General features: G+C 53.5%; 3 protein-coding genes across 9 annotated transcripts; 2 read left to right on the top strand and 1 right to left on the bottom strand.

Annotated features, from left to right (window-relative positions):
- Positions 1 to 1215: 1215 nt before the first annotated feature.
- Positions 1216 to 3187, top strand: LOC147053927 (uncharacterized). Of its 2 annotated transcripts, none has more exons than XM_085915617.1 (5): positions 1216 to 1371; positions 1448 to 1541; positions 2246 to 2392; positions 2553 to 2644; positions 2743 to 3187. In XM_085915617.1, exons 1-5 carry the CDS (start codon positions 1237 to 1239, stop codon positions 2893 to 2895), a joined length of 621 nt encoding a protein of 206 aa, XP_085771743.1. In that variant the 5' UTR covers positions 1216 to 1236; the 3' UTR covers positions 2896 to 3187. The 2 variants fall into 2 exon arrangements, with proteins under 2 accessions (XP_085771743.1, XP_085771744.1); XM_085915618.1 differs by having other exon boundaries at positions 2553 to 2648.
- On the bottom strand, positions 2947 to 5928 carry rab34a (RAB34, member RAS oncogene family a). 4 transcript variants are annotated; one of them, XM_085915612.1, is made up of 10 exons: positions 5649 to 5928; positions 4920 to 4999; positions 4743 to 4834; positions 4602 to 4667; positions 4437 to 4538; positions 4168 to 4356; positions 3936 to 4017; positions 3776 to 3866; positions 3599 to 3706; positions 2947 to 3532 (listed from the first exon to the last, which is right to left on the bottom strand). In XM_085915612.1, the coding sequence occupies exons 2-10, from the start codon at positions 4992 to 4994 to the stop codon at positions 3471 to 3473; spliced, it is 867 nt and encodes a 288-aa protein (XP_085771738.1). In that variant the 5' UTR covers positions 4995 to 4999; positions 5649 to 5928; the 3' UTR covers positions 2947 to 3470. The 4 variants fall into 4 exon arrangements, with proteins under 4 accessions (XP_085771738.1, XP_085771739.1, XP_085771742.1 ...); XM_085915613.1 differs by lacking the exon at positions 5649 to 5928 and adding an exon at positions 5426 to 5542; XM_085915616.1 differs by lacking the exon at positions 5649 to 5928 and having other exon boundaries at positions 4168 to 4219; positions 4292 to 4356; positions 4920 to 5306.
- On the top strand, positions 3341 to 11721 carry nek8 (NIMA-related kinase 8). Of its 3 annotated transcripts, XM_085915607.1 has the most exons (15): positions 3341 to 6069; positions 6430 to 6635; positions 6716 to 6948; positions 7042 to 7173; positions 7235 to 7443; positions 7582 to 7661; positions 7763 to 7932; positions 8000 to 8147; positions 8264 to 8340; positions 8431 to 8548; positions 8626 to 8782; positions 8884 to 9047; positions 9183 to 9335; positions 10156 to 10314; positions 11580 to 11721. In XM_085915607.1, exons 1-15 carry the CDS (start codon positions 6023 to 6025, stop codon positions 11606 to 11608), a joined length of 2082 nt encoding a protein of 693 aa, XP_085771733.1. In that variant the 5' UTR covers positions 3341 to 6022; the 3' UTR covers positions 11609 to 11721. The 3 variants fall into 3 exon arrangements, with proteins under 3 accessions (XP_085771733.1, XP_085771732.1, XP_085771734.1); XM_085915606.1 differs by lacking the exon at positions 11580 to 11721 and having other exon boundaries at positions 10156 to 10698; XM_085915608.1 differs by lacking the exon at positions 11580 to 11721 and having other exon boundaries at positions 6414 to 6635; positions 10156 to 10698.
- The last annotated feature ends 1656 nt before the right edge of the window (positions 11722 to 13377 follow it).

The raw sequence follows: 13377 nt of genomic DNA, 5'->3' as shown, positions 1-13377 counted from the left end.
CCCACTTGGGTGGTGTGATGTTTAATTCCTCGCCAACGTGAGGAAGGAGGGGTTTGCCGCAATGTGGGGCAGGCAGGCAGGATGCAAAGATGGAGGGGAGCGGGGGTCACGGGGATGACCGCCAGTAACCTAGCACCCACCCCCACCTTCCACTACTAACGAGTAGGAGGGACACACTGAAAAGATTCAAGAATGACCAAAAAAAAAGGAGATTGGAGCCGGAATTGCGTGCAAATACTGAAAAGTTGAAGCTGAGATCAAATGCTGTGCCAGATAGCTTAAACTAAAGCCAATTCAAAAAGGAATGCTGTGCAATTGCTGAAACGACCACTGGGGGAGATGCTTTGAATTGGCCGGCAAAGGTGCGGGGAGCTTCAGGTGTTCAATATAAGGAGCCAGATGGACAGACAACGGACTGGCTGGCTCCAGCAGGTATCACAAGCAACATGGACGTGCTATTTGTTGTTTTGCGTTGGAGCCTTCCTCAAGCCACCCTTTCTTTCCCTTCTGTCTCCCTCAGCGGCTGAGATTTACTTTGGGAACACGCATGGAGGTTCCCGCTTCGCCATGGAAACAAGCATGTGTCCTCCGTGAGCGCCATCGTGATGCGGGGAGGGAGGCCAGAAAAAAAGTCTTTCTTTCTTTCTTTGTGGAATGTGGAGCAGGCCGGCACAGCTCCAGCATTGTTTTCCCCTCCCGGGAGGGAGGGAGGGAGGGAGGGCCTGGGGTCTTGACTAATACACGGGGAGCAGAGAAAATCATTTCTAAATCGGGGCTTAAACTACAACAATTTCTGTTGTTGCTACTATTGAACCCGTCGAGGAACACTTTGAAACGAACAAATCCTCCCAAAAACATTTGTACAACTTGACCTTAAAAAAGCTTGATTGTGATTCATTTGCTAAAGTGTCAACATTTTGGATGAAAAAAAAGAACATGATTTTATAGCTGCCTGCGATGTACTGCCTGCCCTCTAGAGGACAAAAGGTGGCACTGCAACTTGGATGCGTTCAGTGGTCATCCGAAACGCTTCTTCTCAGGAGGAAAAGCAGACCTTTTTTGCAAGTTTTCATGATTATTTGATCCCCCAGTGTTTGCTTGTTGGCAAATGATGCAAGAGTGGAGTCTCCCTCGCTTGCTTGGAGGGAGGGAGGGGCGGAGCGCTTTTCCCACCTGCCCCTCCCACCTGGCTTCAGTGCCTCGCTTGGCGTTTGAGTCAAGCATCCGCGGCCGGGCATGGACGTGTGGGCGCCACCCCCGGCGGACGGCGCGAGCAAAGCTAAAGGCTGGTATCTGGCCCTGATGGCGCCCAACAGCAAAGGGCCGTCCTTCGCCTGGCTGGACCCGTCCAGACTCTACTGCAACTCGCAGGTACTGCATGGCTTCCGTTGGCTTGCCTCGCCTCGAAAGCAAACGAGCGACCCTTGCTTGGCCCTCCCCCATGCAGGCTCTGGCGGACTGCGTCAAAGACCTGCTCGCTCCCTTCCGCGACGACGCCATCGACCTGGTGGCCGGCATCGACGCCATGGGCTTCATCCTAGGTAGGAAGGAGGGAGGGAGCCACAGGATTGCATTTGCTCGCGCGTTTGACCCGCACCGGGAGGCCAAAGGGCAGGGTGGTTGTTTACAATGATTGTCATTTCATCACAACTCGGATCTTTGCCATTCTCCCAACAATAATGTTGCAACACGACCAAAAACCTCCGAGATCAAGTCAAATACATGTAGTCGTTTACAAATGAATTTTAACAAAAGAAAACAGTGGAAAGAGAATCAAAGCACTTGTCTTCAGATACTTTTGAAAAGGGCCATTTTGTGAGAATAGATGTTTTCGGTCATTTTTCAAAACCACTGATTAGATTTTTTTTTTTAGAAAGTAAAATGTACGCAACCCTTCCGTTGGCCTCAGCTGTCTGTCCCGATATTTTTGCAGGGCTGCTGCTCGCTGGCCTTCTCCGATGTCAGTAACGTCGCCCGAGTTGCTAATATTAGCTGTGCGAGAAGGCCACGCACGCACGCACGCACGCACATACATATGAACTCCATTTGAATAGAATCTCCCCCAACACATTTGTGGTTGTTGTCAAAACGTGCAATTTCTCGCCTAACGTGGACTTTATCGGGTTAAATTGACCACATTATAACGTGACACTGAATGAAACGACTACTTTTTACACATTAACGGGAACATGTTGAATTCCTGCCTCTGCCTGGGTGTGACCTTTGACCCGGTGCCTTTGGCTAGGGGCGTCCGTGGCCAGCACGCTGGGCAAAGGCTTCCTGGCGGTGCGCAAAGCGGGACATCTTTGCGTGAGCAGCCAACAGCAGACCTACAGCGACTACACGGGCAGGGAGAAGACCATGGAGGTGCGAGACGACGTCATCAGACCGGGTAAGTCGCCAGCGTGGCATTACGTGGGTTGCGATTGCGGGTGGGACCGGTCGCTCGCTCGCTCGCTCGCTCGCTCGCTCGCTCCCTCCCTCCCTCCCTCCCTCCCTCCCTCCCTCCCTCCCTCCCTCCCTCCCGGTAATGGTGCCATCCCGTGTGAAAGGCGTGAGGGTGTTGTTGGTGGACCAGTGGATCGAGACCGGAGGAACCATGAAGGCCGCCATCCAGCTGCTGGAGAGGTTGGGCGCCACCGTGGTGGGTAAGGCTGGCCACTTGGCCATTTTTTCTTCTCATGATTTGGTGTCCCAACTTTGTGATCTCAAACCATGCGTTTTGTGTCTCGTGGTTTCGAGGCGTGGCCGCCGTGGCCGTGGAGAACTCGGAAGGAGCCAAGTGGATTCGAGACCATTACAAATGCTCGCACTGCATCCCTGAGGAACTCCAGAGCCAAATTGATCGGCAACATTTGGACTCCTTCAAAAGCTTTGAGAAATGAACCGACTTGACACTGGTTCCAACCGTTCCTGTCAAAGAAAAAGAAAAAAAACAACAGCACGCAACTTTTGCACATATTTTTAACACTCATTGGCAACCAAAGACAAAGAAAGTTTGCATCCTTTTAGCGAGAGAGACAGCGAGAAAGGCCTTCTTGCTATCGCTGGCAGCAAATCTGCAAAAGCAAAAATGCCCGCCCCCAGCAATTCCGTTAACTGAGTATGAATTTCTTTGGCACGGACGGCGGTGGCAGTTTACGTGAATGCAGAAAATGAAAAAGCGCTCGACGGCAGTGACAACAAAGGCTCTCGTTGCTGTTGAAATACTTGAGGACGCTTTGATGGCGCCGACGTCACTCTGGGCGTCGACCGGCGTGTGGCTTGGCTGTGGAGTGACACTCCACGGCCTGCGAATGCATTTGGGTCCAGACGGAGTTTGGCCGCCGCAGGAGGCAAGGTGGTGCGGTGCGGTGCGGTGCGGTGCGGTGCGGTGCAGTGCAGCGGGCGGGCCAGGAAAAGGCCACGAGGCCTTTCCTTTCCTTTCCTTTGCGTTGCCTCCCTCCGTCTCTCCGGCGTGCGTCCCTTTCTCACTGACAGCAGGCCGGCTGCTTCCTCTTCTTGGACGGCTGGCCGCCGGCGCTCTGGATTTCTACGGGGAGCAGACGGCGGTCACGGAAGCGCCTTCTTTCCTCTGGGCTCGGGACACTTTACTCACTGACGATGTTGCCTATTTGCCTGGTCCCGCTCTTCTCCAGCTCGGCCAGGACGTTGTTTTCAAAGGCCAGCGACGCCACCCGGAAGAAGAACTCCTTCACGTTCTCCCCTTTGGACAAGGCCAGTCAATCAAGCCGCTGCGCCCATTTTTCTTCTTTTTGTCCGGCAACCCGCTCACCTGTGAGCGACGACAGCGCCCAATACTCGGCTCGCATCTCCCGCGCCACCTGGAGGGCGTCTCGCTCAATCTGCGAGTACTGAGCCGGAGACTGCCAGACAAAGGACAAGGTCACGCATCACCTTGCAAATGGCTAGGATGGGCCGCGGAGGCCACGTACGCTCAGGTCTTTCTTGGTGCCGACCAGAAAGAGTTGAACTGCCGTGGGGTCGTTCTCTCTCAGGGCATCTTCCAGCCACTGCCTGGAACGACACGATAAAGGCGGCGGCGGTGGCGCTGCCTCACCGATACGCCTTCCCCGCTAACCGGCTAATCTAATCCGTCCGTCCGAGCCTCGCGGTCCTAACGGGTTCAAAGCCGAGCCAAACCGGCTCGGGGTGCCACGTCGTTACCTGGTGTGCTCCAAAGACGCCACGTCGGTCACGTCGAACACGATAATCACCACTGCGAGAAAAAGCCAGGCGAGGGCCATGAGAGACTTTTGACGGAGCCAGTGTGTCGGAATGGCTGGCTCACCCTGCGCTGCCCTGTAGTAGGTGGAGGCGATGCACTTGAACCTCTCCTGACCGGCCGTATCCCACCTTAAAGGAGCCCGGGGGGAAAAGTGCAGAGTCACAGCGGGCCCGGTGACTCGGCCGTGGATGCGACGTTGGAAACGTACAGCTGCAGGCTAAAAGGGACGCCCAGCACCTCGAAGCGCTCCATCTCAAAATCCACGCCGATGGTGGCCTTGTAGTTCTTGTCAAAAGCGTCCTTGCAAAACCTGAGTTGGACAGCGCCGTGGTCACGTCAAAAGGAACCGGCGGAGCGGTCAGAGCCGGCTTACCTGTTAATCAGGCAGGTTTTGCCCACCGCCAAGTCGCCCACCACAATCACCTTGGCAATTTTAAACCTGCGGAAAAAGGACCAGACCGGAGGCATCAGGCGGCCGGCCAACTGCCGTCGTCTTTCTTGCCCCGCGACGTACCCGACCGTGCCGGTGCGCTGCTGCTGGCACGCCGCCTTCACTTTGGGGTTGAAGTCGTGCCCCGCCTGGAGCGCCGCATCTTCACAGAAACACTACGGATGGATGGATGGATGGATGGATGGATGGATGTTAATAGCCTTCTGCCCCAGTGTTCACATGTTTGGACTGGGCTTTTACCTGAGGAAACTGCGGGATGATGCGATCCTTGCGAACGGGCGGTAAGACACTCATGGTTGGACCTCGCGTCGACATCAGGCCTGTTGATATATTTGAGAGATGCTCAAAGCAGCTAGAGAACATCAACAACTCGAGTCAGAAGATGGACCGCTAGGCGCTTCTTTTAAACAGACGACGTGAAAAGTGGCGTTGGCGTCCGTTGCCATAGTGACACTAACAGAACGCGTCCAACCCCTCTTCAAACTTTGCTCCTGAAAGTCTCCATTTATTAGTAGCGCGGCACACGACTTAATTATACTCTTGTCACAATGATGTTGAATTTTGTGAAAATGATTTTGGAAAATTCTGCCGCGATGTGTGTGGTCCTCCGCGAAGGCTCGTTTTGAAGAATGCTGGGAGAAAAGGTGACTCATGGCGTGGACTGGAAATGGCAAAGAAAACAGCAACTTACGGCCGAAAAAAAAGAAGCAGACAACTTTAATCGGTTTATCATTCATTCATCTTACTTTTAATCCGATCCTTCCTAAAATGTGGAAGACGAATTCACGAAGCGTTGGCGGATTCCTACTGCACTTCTAAGGGAACATGAGCCCAAATGTGCTTTTGGAAAACCTTTGTCACCCAGTAGAACATAAAAGCACACCCAGATGAAAGAAAACTGGTCGTTGCATCCTTAAATGGACGCGAACGCTGAAACTGTTCCGAGAAGAAAAGAAAAGAAGCCCTTACGTTGGCAAGACGAGAAGGTGGTGGGGGCGGCGGCGGCGGCGGTCGCTCTCCTTTTTATCCGTCGTTTTCCTCCCTTCCAAAAGTCACTCAATGAGAGGACAACGTGTCATGCAGGAGTGATCAATTGTGGCTCTTTATTCGGAGCGGTGGTGAAGATAGAAAAGCGGAGAACCAGCGGCGGCAGCAGCAGCAGCAGCAGCAGCAGCAGCAGCAAAACCCAGACGAGCCAATCTTTCCTCAGCACAGCGCGACCCCTGCTGGACGAAACAACAAACTACCGGATGTGATGGCAGAAATGAGGAAGCACAACCGGACGTGACGTACACTCGGGTTGCCCTGGGAGACGGCGGGACTGTTTCTTCCGAGCTGCTGTAATGGAGAAATACGAGAAAATCAAAGTTGTCGGAAGAGGAGCTTTCGGGTAAACGAAGCGACGTTTAACGCAGCACTTTTGAGCGTATTCACACAAGGAAAGTGGGCTCACGTTTTAGCGAGTCGAGCCGGGCCGGGCCGAGCCGAGCCGGGCGCTCGGCTAAACTAGCTTGTTTCTAACTCTAACTAGCAGACACGCACGAAAGTCACCGAACGGGATGACGTTCTTTTCAGGCTAGTTTGGCAAAGTTGCCATCAATTCCTCATCATAAAAGAGGCTATGGGAATAGTAGCATTCAAAAAGTGGCAAATGAAAAGGTCCGGTGGGCCGCAAATGGCACCCAGGTGTCACTTTGGCCACATGTTGTCAAGACGCTCCTCGCTGATCCGCAGCCAAACTGTCTGTCAGGATCGTCCACCTGTGTCGGCGGCGCAGCGACGGCGGTTTGGTCATCCTGAAGGAGATCCCCGTGGAGCAGATGTCCCGTGACGAGCGTCTGGCCGCTCAGAATGAGTGCCAGGTACTGAAGCTGCTCAACCACCCCAACATCATCGAGTACTACGAGAACTTCCTGGAGGACAAGGCGCTCATGATTGCCATGGAATACGCACCCGGTAAGACACGTCGAGCCCGCGTGAAACAAATCCTCGTTCACCGGTAGATGGCGTGACAATGTACCTTTGTTGCCATGTAGGCGGCACCTTGGCTGACTACATCCAGAAGCGCTGCAACTCCCTGCTGGATGAGGACACCATCCTTCACTTCTTTGTGCAGATCCTGCTGGCCCTCTACCACGTGCACAACAAGCTCATCCTGCACAGGGACCTCAAGACGCAGAACATTCTGCTGGACAAGCATCAGATGATCGTCAAGATCGGCGATTTTGGCATCTCCAAAATCCTCGTCAGCAAAAGCAAAGCATACACCGTGAGTTGCCTTCCGCTTCGGCCTGTCGCCGTTCCACCCGGGAGGATGGAATCTTAGGACAAGGAAACAACAATCTTGTGCGTGCCTCTGCAGGTGGTGGGAACGCCGTGCTACATCTCTCCGGAGCTTTGCGAGGGCAAGCCGTACAACCAGAAGAGCGACATCTGGGCTCTGGGCTGTGTCCTCTACGAGCTGGCCAGCCTCAAGAGAGCCTTTGAGGCGGCGGTGAGAAAGAAAGCCGCAACTCCGAAGGCGGCCGCCGCCAAATCCTTTTTTTTTTTTGCAGAATCTGCCCGCCTTGGTGCTGAAGATCATGAGCGGGACCTTCGCCCCCATCTCGGACCGCTATAGCCCGGAACTGCGGCAGCTGGTCCTCAACATGCTCAACCTGGATCCCTCCAAGCGGCCTCAGCTCAACGAAATCATGGCGCTCCCCATCTGCATACGCCCGCTGCTCAATCTTTGCACGGATGTCGGCAATGTCAAGATGCGCAGGTTGGAAAATTCACCCCGCAAAATGTAAACCGACCGCATTTGAAGATTGAAATCATTGCAAAAACAATGGCTGTGAAGCGCAGATTTGTGCTTGGAAAAAAAGCCGCGTCAGCGTGCGTTCAAATGTCTCGTGTCCAGGATTGAGAAACCACTGTCCACTGTGCACACCGGGCCACAAGGCAGAGTCGGAGGGCGAGTGCCGGCCGGCAGATCCAGAGGTAGCAAACGACTTTCTTTTTCTTCTTTTAGACAAGGCGGAAAAACAGCAAACGGGGGAGCACAAATAGACGGCAAAAAGGGCCTCTGTTCCCGTCCACAGCTGGCACAGGCAAGCTGCATTCCCTCCCGCTGTCCTCGGTCTACACGTGGGGCGGCGGCATCTCGGCCCCGCTGCGTCTGCCCGTGCTCAACACCGAGGTGCTGCAGGTGTCGCTGGGACGCACGCAGAAGATGGGCGTCACCAAGTCGGGTCGCCTCATCGCTTGGGAGGTGCGTGAACATCAGTCGCAGAAAGTCAGCCGGCTACGACATTTTTCCTTCCGCTTGCCGAGCGCAGGCGCCGTCGGCGGGCTCCGCCGAGGTCAGCCTGCCCGGCGCGGTGGAGCAGATGCAGCCGCAGTTCATCTCGCGCTTCCTGGAGGGTCAGTCGGGAGTCACCATCAAGTCCGTTTCCTGCGGAGATCTCTTCACCGCCTGCATGACAGGTGAGGAGATTCCGGCACGAGTCAACGCGGGCGGGGGGGGGGGGGGGCGTCTCGTCTTGAGGGCAAAAGCGGTGGCGAGCGGCGCGCAGACTTTCACTTTCTGCGTCATTTTGCAGACAGAGGCATCATCATGACCTTTGGAAGCGGGAGCAACGGCTGCCTGGGCCACGGCAACTTCAACGACGTCACGCAGGTACCGTGGCGTGCGTCACTGCCGGTGATCGATCCCAATTGAAAGAATCCAAGCAGTAATCCCTCCCTCCCTCCCTCCCTTCCGGCTCAGCCCAAAATCGTGGAGGCGCTGCTCGGATACGAGCTGGTACAGGTGTCGTGCGGCGCGTCCCACGTTCTGGCCGTGACCAACGAACGAGAAGTATTCGCCTGGGGAAGAGGAGACAACGGTAAGGCGTGACGCCTCCCGGGAAGTCCTCGCGCGTTTGTCTGTTTGTGACGTCCGTCCGTCCTTTGCGGCCGCCAGGTCGCCTCGGCCTGGGCACCCAGGACACCCACAACTCTCCCCAGCAGGTGCGTCTGCCCGCCCGCTTTCAGCCGCACAGGGTCCTGTGCGCCGTCGACTGCTCCATGATCATCAGCCCGGGCGCGGCCGACGGGATCGTGGCCTGCGGAAGCAACAGGTCATTAGAGGTCACCTCGTAATTTTGGTCACCTGCAAGTCGGGCAATGACACAATCTCTACTCGTATCCATCCCGCCGTGCCTCCGCATTTTGTCCGTAGGTTCAACAAGCTGGGTCTGGACAAGATCACGTTCGGCGAGGAGCCGACTCCCTCTGACCAGGTGGAAGAGGTGCACTCGTTCGCGCCCGTCCGATCGGCGCCGCTCGACAGGGAGAAGATTGTCTGCATTGACGTCGGCACCGCCCACTCCGTCGCCGTGACAGGTCGAATCCGGCCTCCGTCCACGTGCAAATTTAAATCTGCGCATTTTCTGTCTGAAACTAAAGGGAGAGAAAAGCAATTCTTCATCTTGGTAACGTTGCCCCATTCAAAGTTCGAGCCTCATTTGTTCAATGCAGAGAGCGGCCAGTGCATCACCTTTGGCAGCAACCAACACGGGCAAATGGGCTGCGGGTCGCGACGGGGCAAACGCGCTCCTTACCCGGTGCCCGGCCTGCGGGGCGTCACCACGGCGGCCTGCGGAGACGCTTTCACGCTGGCCATCAAGTCTGGTGAGTGAGTGAGTGAGTGAGTGAGTGAGTGAGTGAGTGAGTGAGTGAGTGAGTGAGTGAGTGAGTGAGTGAGAGTGCGCCGGGGGAGTCTTAAACAATAGTCATTTGCACCTGATCAAACGGAACCTTTTCAAATGTCCATACCTTCATTGAAAAACAAGACATTACTATCAAAGATGGATTTGAGCCTGGAGGGGCAGCCGGATAAGAGCGGGTTCTGTACCGGTCCCGAACCTGCATCCATCCAACCATCCCCTGGTGGGGGAATCTGGATAGACACTTGCAGTATCAACCTTCTGCCAGTAAAGGGGGCTCTAAACATTGGGGAGGTGCGGTGAAAGTGCGCCAGCGCTTGCCGTTTGGTGCTGGAGGCGACAATTGGTGAAATGTCACATTGTGCCAGTGATTGGCTCCCCCGGTGTGAAAGGCGGCAGCGGCCGACCTGCCCTCCCGCAGCTTCGGCCCATCAAGGGACGCCAGATGGGGCCATTGTGTTGGCCCTGCAGGAGTCACCTCGCCCGATCTGGGGGCGGGGGGTGGAGGGGGGCGTGTGTGTGTGGATGTGTGCATGTGTTAGGTACATTAAAAAAAAAATATATATATATATATATATATTATTATTTTTTGTGAGAAACAAAAACGTTGTCTCTGCAAAACAAAGCAAGTGATCTATTGGAAGTCAAGGTGTGTGTGGACTGAAATCAGTTTTTTTTTTTGGGGGGGTGGGGGGGGGTCAATAAATGTTGGTCCACGTGAGGCCAAGCAAGTCATGAAGTTTTTGTGCTGACCTCAATTCCTCTCATGTTCCCTCTCATGACAGATGGCGAGGTGTACACGTGGGGAAAGGGCGCCCGCGGGCGCCTGGGGAGGAAAGAGGAGGACTCGGGAACACCGAAGGCGGTGCAGCTGGACCAGAGCCGACCGTTTGCCGTCACCTCGGTGGCTTGTTGTCATGGCAACAGCCTGCTGGCAGTCAAACGTAATACAGTAATCCCTCCTACTTCGCGGCTTCAACTATCGCGGCTTCGCTATATCGCGGGTTTTCAAAAATGCGGAAATGAATTATTTTATCGCAGAAATTTCATCATTTCACGAGGTTTCGCGGCCACTTGAGTTTCTTCATTTTCCTTTAATAATGATAGCTTACGTTTAAAAGTGAAATGAATAAATTAAAGAGTCAGTACAGTATACTTTATCGTCACATGTGACTTCAGGGCGTTCTCGCTGTTGTATATTTTGGACTAACTCATGTTCCGTAGTGGGAAAACCCCGGATGTGGGAGGGGGAGCTTCGGGGACGTTCAGTGTCGCGATGTACGGCCAGTGAACTGACTGTGATGAAAGGAATAAAGCAGTACCCATCACGTCGTTGTCCGAACCGTGCTTGCTACATCAGAACCTGGAAAATAGTAAAGATATAACACTCTCCACCGGCGGTGGCCTTCATCTGGACATAGCAATACACTGTTAGTCTCGTCGCTAAGGCATGAATGCGGAGCGCACAGTCCATTGATATGAAAGTCCCCTAGCAGCGAGCTGGTTGATGTCAGCGATAAAAATAGAATATCTTCCAAGAATAGCTCAAAAAAATCTAGTTTCTATTTCGCGGAAATTCCCATTTCGCGGTTGGGTCTGGAACGTAACCCCCGCGAAGTAGGAGGGATCACTGTATTTTACACACTGGCATTTGGCGGTGGGGGGGGGGGGCCAATGTACTAATCCCTCCGCCAGTGCCGTTTGTAACTTCAAACAGACCTCCAGGCTTTGTCAAAGTCTTTCAGCCTAAAATGGTGGCCAACTTGGTGCCAGCGAGCAGGCCGGCCCCAAACGTCCCAGCAAATCAAGACGCAAAAAGTCCGCCATTTTCTTTTCAACCGGCCACATTTGTCTTATCAAGTTTTAACCGTACGCTCGTCAAGTGGTCTTCTTCTCACTTGAAAGTCTCAAGAAGCCGCGCCGTTTTCAAGTGCTCCTCATGTGGCTGGCGCGCTTCAAGTTTGCACGAGAGAGCCGCGGGACGACGAGGCTCGGTTTAATAATCCATTGGCGGTGCGTGCGGCCAGTCCGGTTTAAAAATAGATGCAGGTTTAGAGAAGATTACATTGCATCACAATTTAATAAGTCATGTTGCTAATCCTTGCCGCCGCTGAGACAATCAAAAAAAAAACCACCGACTGTGTTTGGACACTTCACCGCGGCATTTTGGTTGACGTCTCACGGTTCTCTCGTTCCTCGCTCGTTTCAGCTTTGCTCGACGAAGCCGCCTCGAGGTGACGGCGTCCGCGACCCGACTCCAACCCCTCGGAATCTTCCCCGAAGGACCGAGCCGGCGTTCTCTGTTCGCAACCTGAGGTATATGCAGACAATACACCTTCGGCCAACCGGAGCGGACAGAGCGGATGATCCATCGCCTTCCGCTCTTTGAGGAAGACCAACGAGATCTGGGTGTGCGCCTGGAGCGAATTTGGGAACAGAAAAGGGAAAATCCCCAAAGAGCTCCCACGCTCGTCACAGGGATTGGACGAAGAGCTCTCGTTTCGGGCTCCTAAAGTACTGACGTGTCTTCAAAGAAGTCAAAGTTAAAAAAAAAAAAAGTCTCGAAAACACACGCACGTCGTCTTTTTAAACATAGCTACGTGTAATTACATGCGAGATGTTCCTTCCAAAAGGCGTTATTATAGAGAAGTGAGGAGGAACAAGATCATTGCATGCACCACAATGAATACCTTTTAGCAGATAAAATGTCAGATGGAAATCAAGTTTACAAGGAAGGAAAAAGGACACTCACAGCACGTACGTAGGTGCATAGCGCACGCTCGCTCGCACGGAACCAACCGTATTATCGTGCTTAGCCTTCTTTTGGCATGAGGACCAATGTGCCGGTGAGAAAACCCCCCCCACATCCAATCCACATGCGCTTGAATTCTTTTCATTTTGTCCTTGTCATCCAGTCAAATATGAAATCAATTGCACCTTACAGCAATCGTTGCTTTCTTTGGGCCAATGGGGAAACGGATTCCATTTGTTTGACTGGCAAAAGATGACTTGCCATCACAGCTCTGGCTAAAAAATGGAGCATGTGCCGCATTTGGCCCCGTCAGTGAGGGGACGCCATCAATAAGGGCGCCGTCTGCCCTGCGGCCGCTGTACGGCCATTGTGCCCGTCAAGAGTGCAACCGGTTCCGGGCCCGCCCCGCCCCGCCCCCACACTTAAGCCTTCCTGTCAATGAAGATGTTTACAATGCACACGAGAAAGAAGAGTGCAGTGTTGAAGTCAGATGTCAGCCAATGGACAGCCACACTGCTCACTCACGTTAGCGGGAAGGACCAAAAAGAGATTCCAACTCAAACAAGCTACTAGTCCACAAACACAAATCCTCAAGAAGATATTCCACCGGTAAATGGATTGAAAAACTCTTCACACATACGATGCTGGCGGGACTGGCCAATTCATTGAGGTTAGCTCGCAGCAGTCTCATCTTTCCCGTAAGAAAATGAATTTGATGGATGAGCCTTTGCTTTCATTTCATTGTACTCGAACGGATTCGCAAGAGCGTCTCAGCTCTTCTGAGCTCGTCAGTACGGCAGCAACAAAAAAAGGCTTGCGACATCCACTCGATGAATTGTACTTTGAATAACACAAGCTGGCAGTCAGCCTTGGCTGCTGAACTCCCTGTGCCTTTTATTCCATTTTTTTTTTTCCAAATAAAGATGATTCCCTCCATTGTTTTCCCAGTGATGATGTAATGATGATGTAATGCTGGAGCAATCCAGCAGGTGAAAACTCATCGCCGTCTGTGTGCATTGACAAAGGGGGAAACAAACGTTTGAAACGCCAAGCGCCTACTTCACCTTCGATTGCGCATGTGAGATGAACATTTGTGCCGCCTCATGCATGCGCCAAACAAAATCCATTCAATTTGTCTCTCCTTTGTTTTGCAGGTGCACCTCTAGGTGGCACTGTAGCGCTTGTGTGAGGCTCTTTTGTATTTACTGGCTGGCTGGCTGGCTGGCTGGCCTAATTAGTGGCAAATCGGCGTCTA

This window comes from Syngnathus leptorhynchus, chromosome 7 (genome assembly GCF_054491065.1).
Source record: "Syngnathus leptorhynchus isolate UIUO chromosome 7, UIUO_Slep, whole genome shotgun sequence".
Lineage (NCBI taxonomy): Eukaryota > Metazoa > Chordata > Actinopteri > Syngnathiformes > Syngnathidae > Syngnathus > Syngnathus leptorhynchus.
Note: the sequence above shows the minus strand (reverse complement) of the source record. Positions and strands in the feature narration are given on the sequence as shown.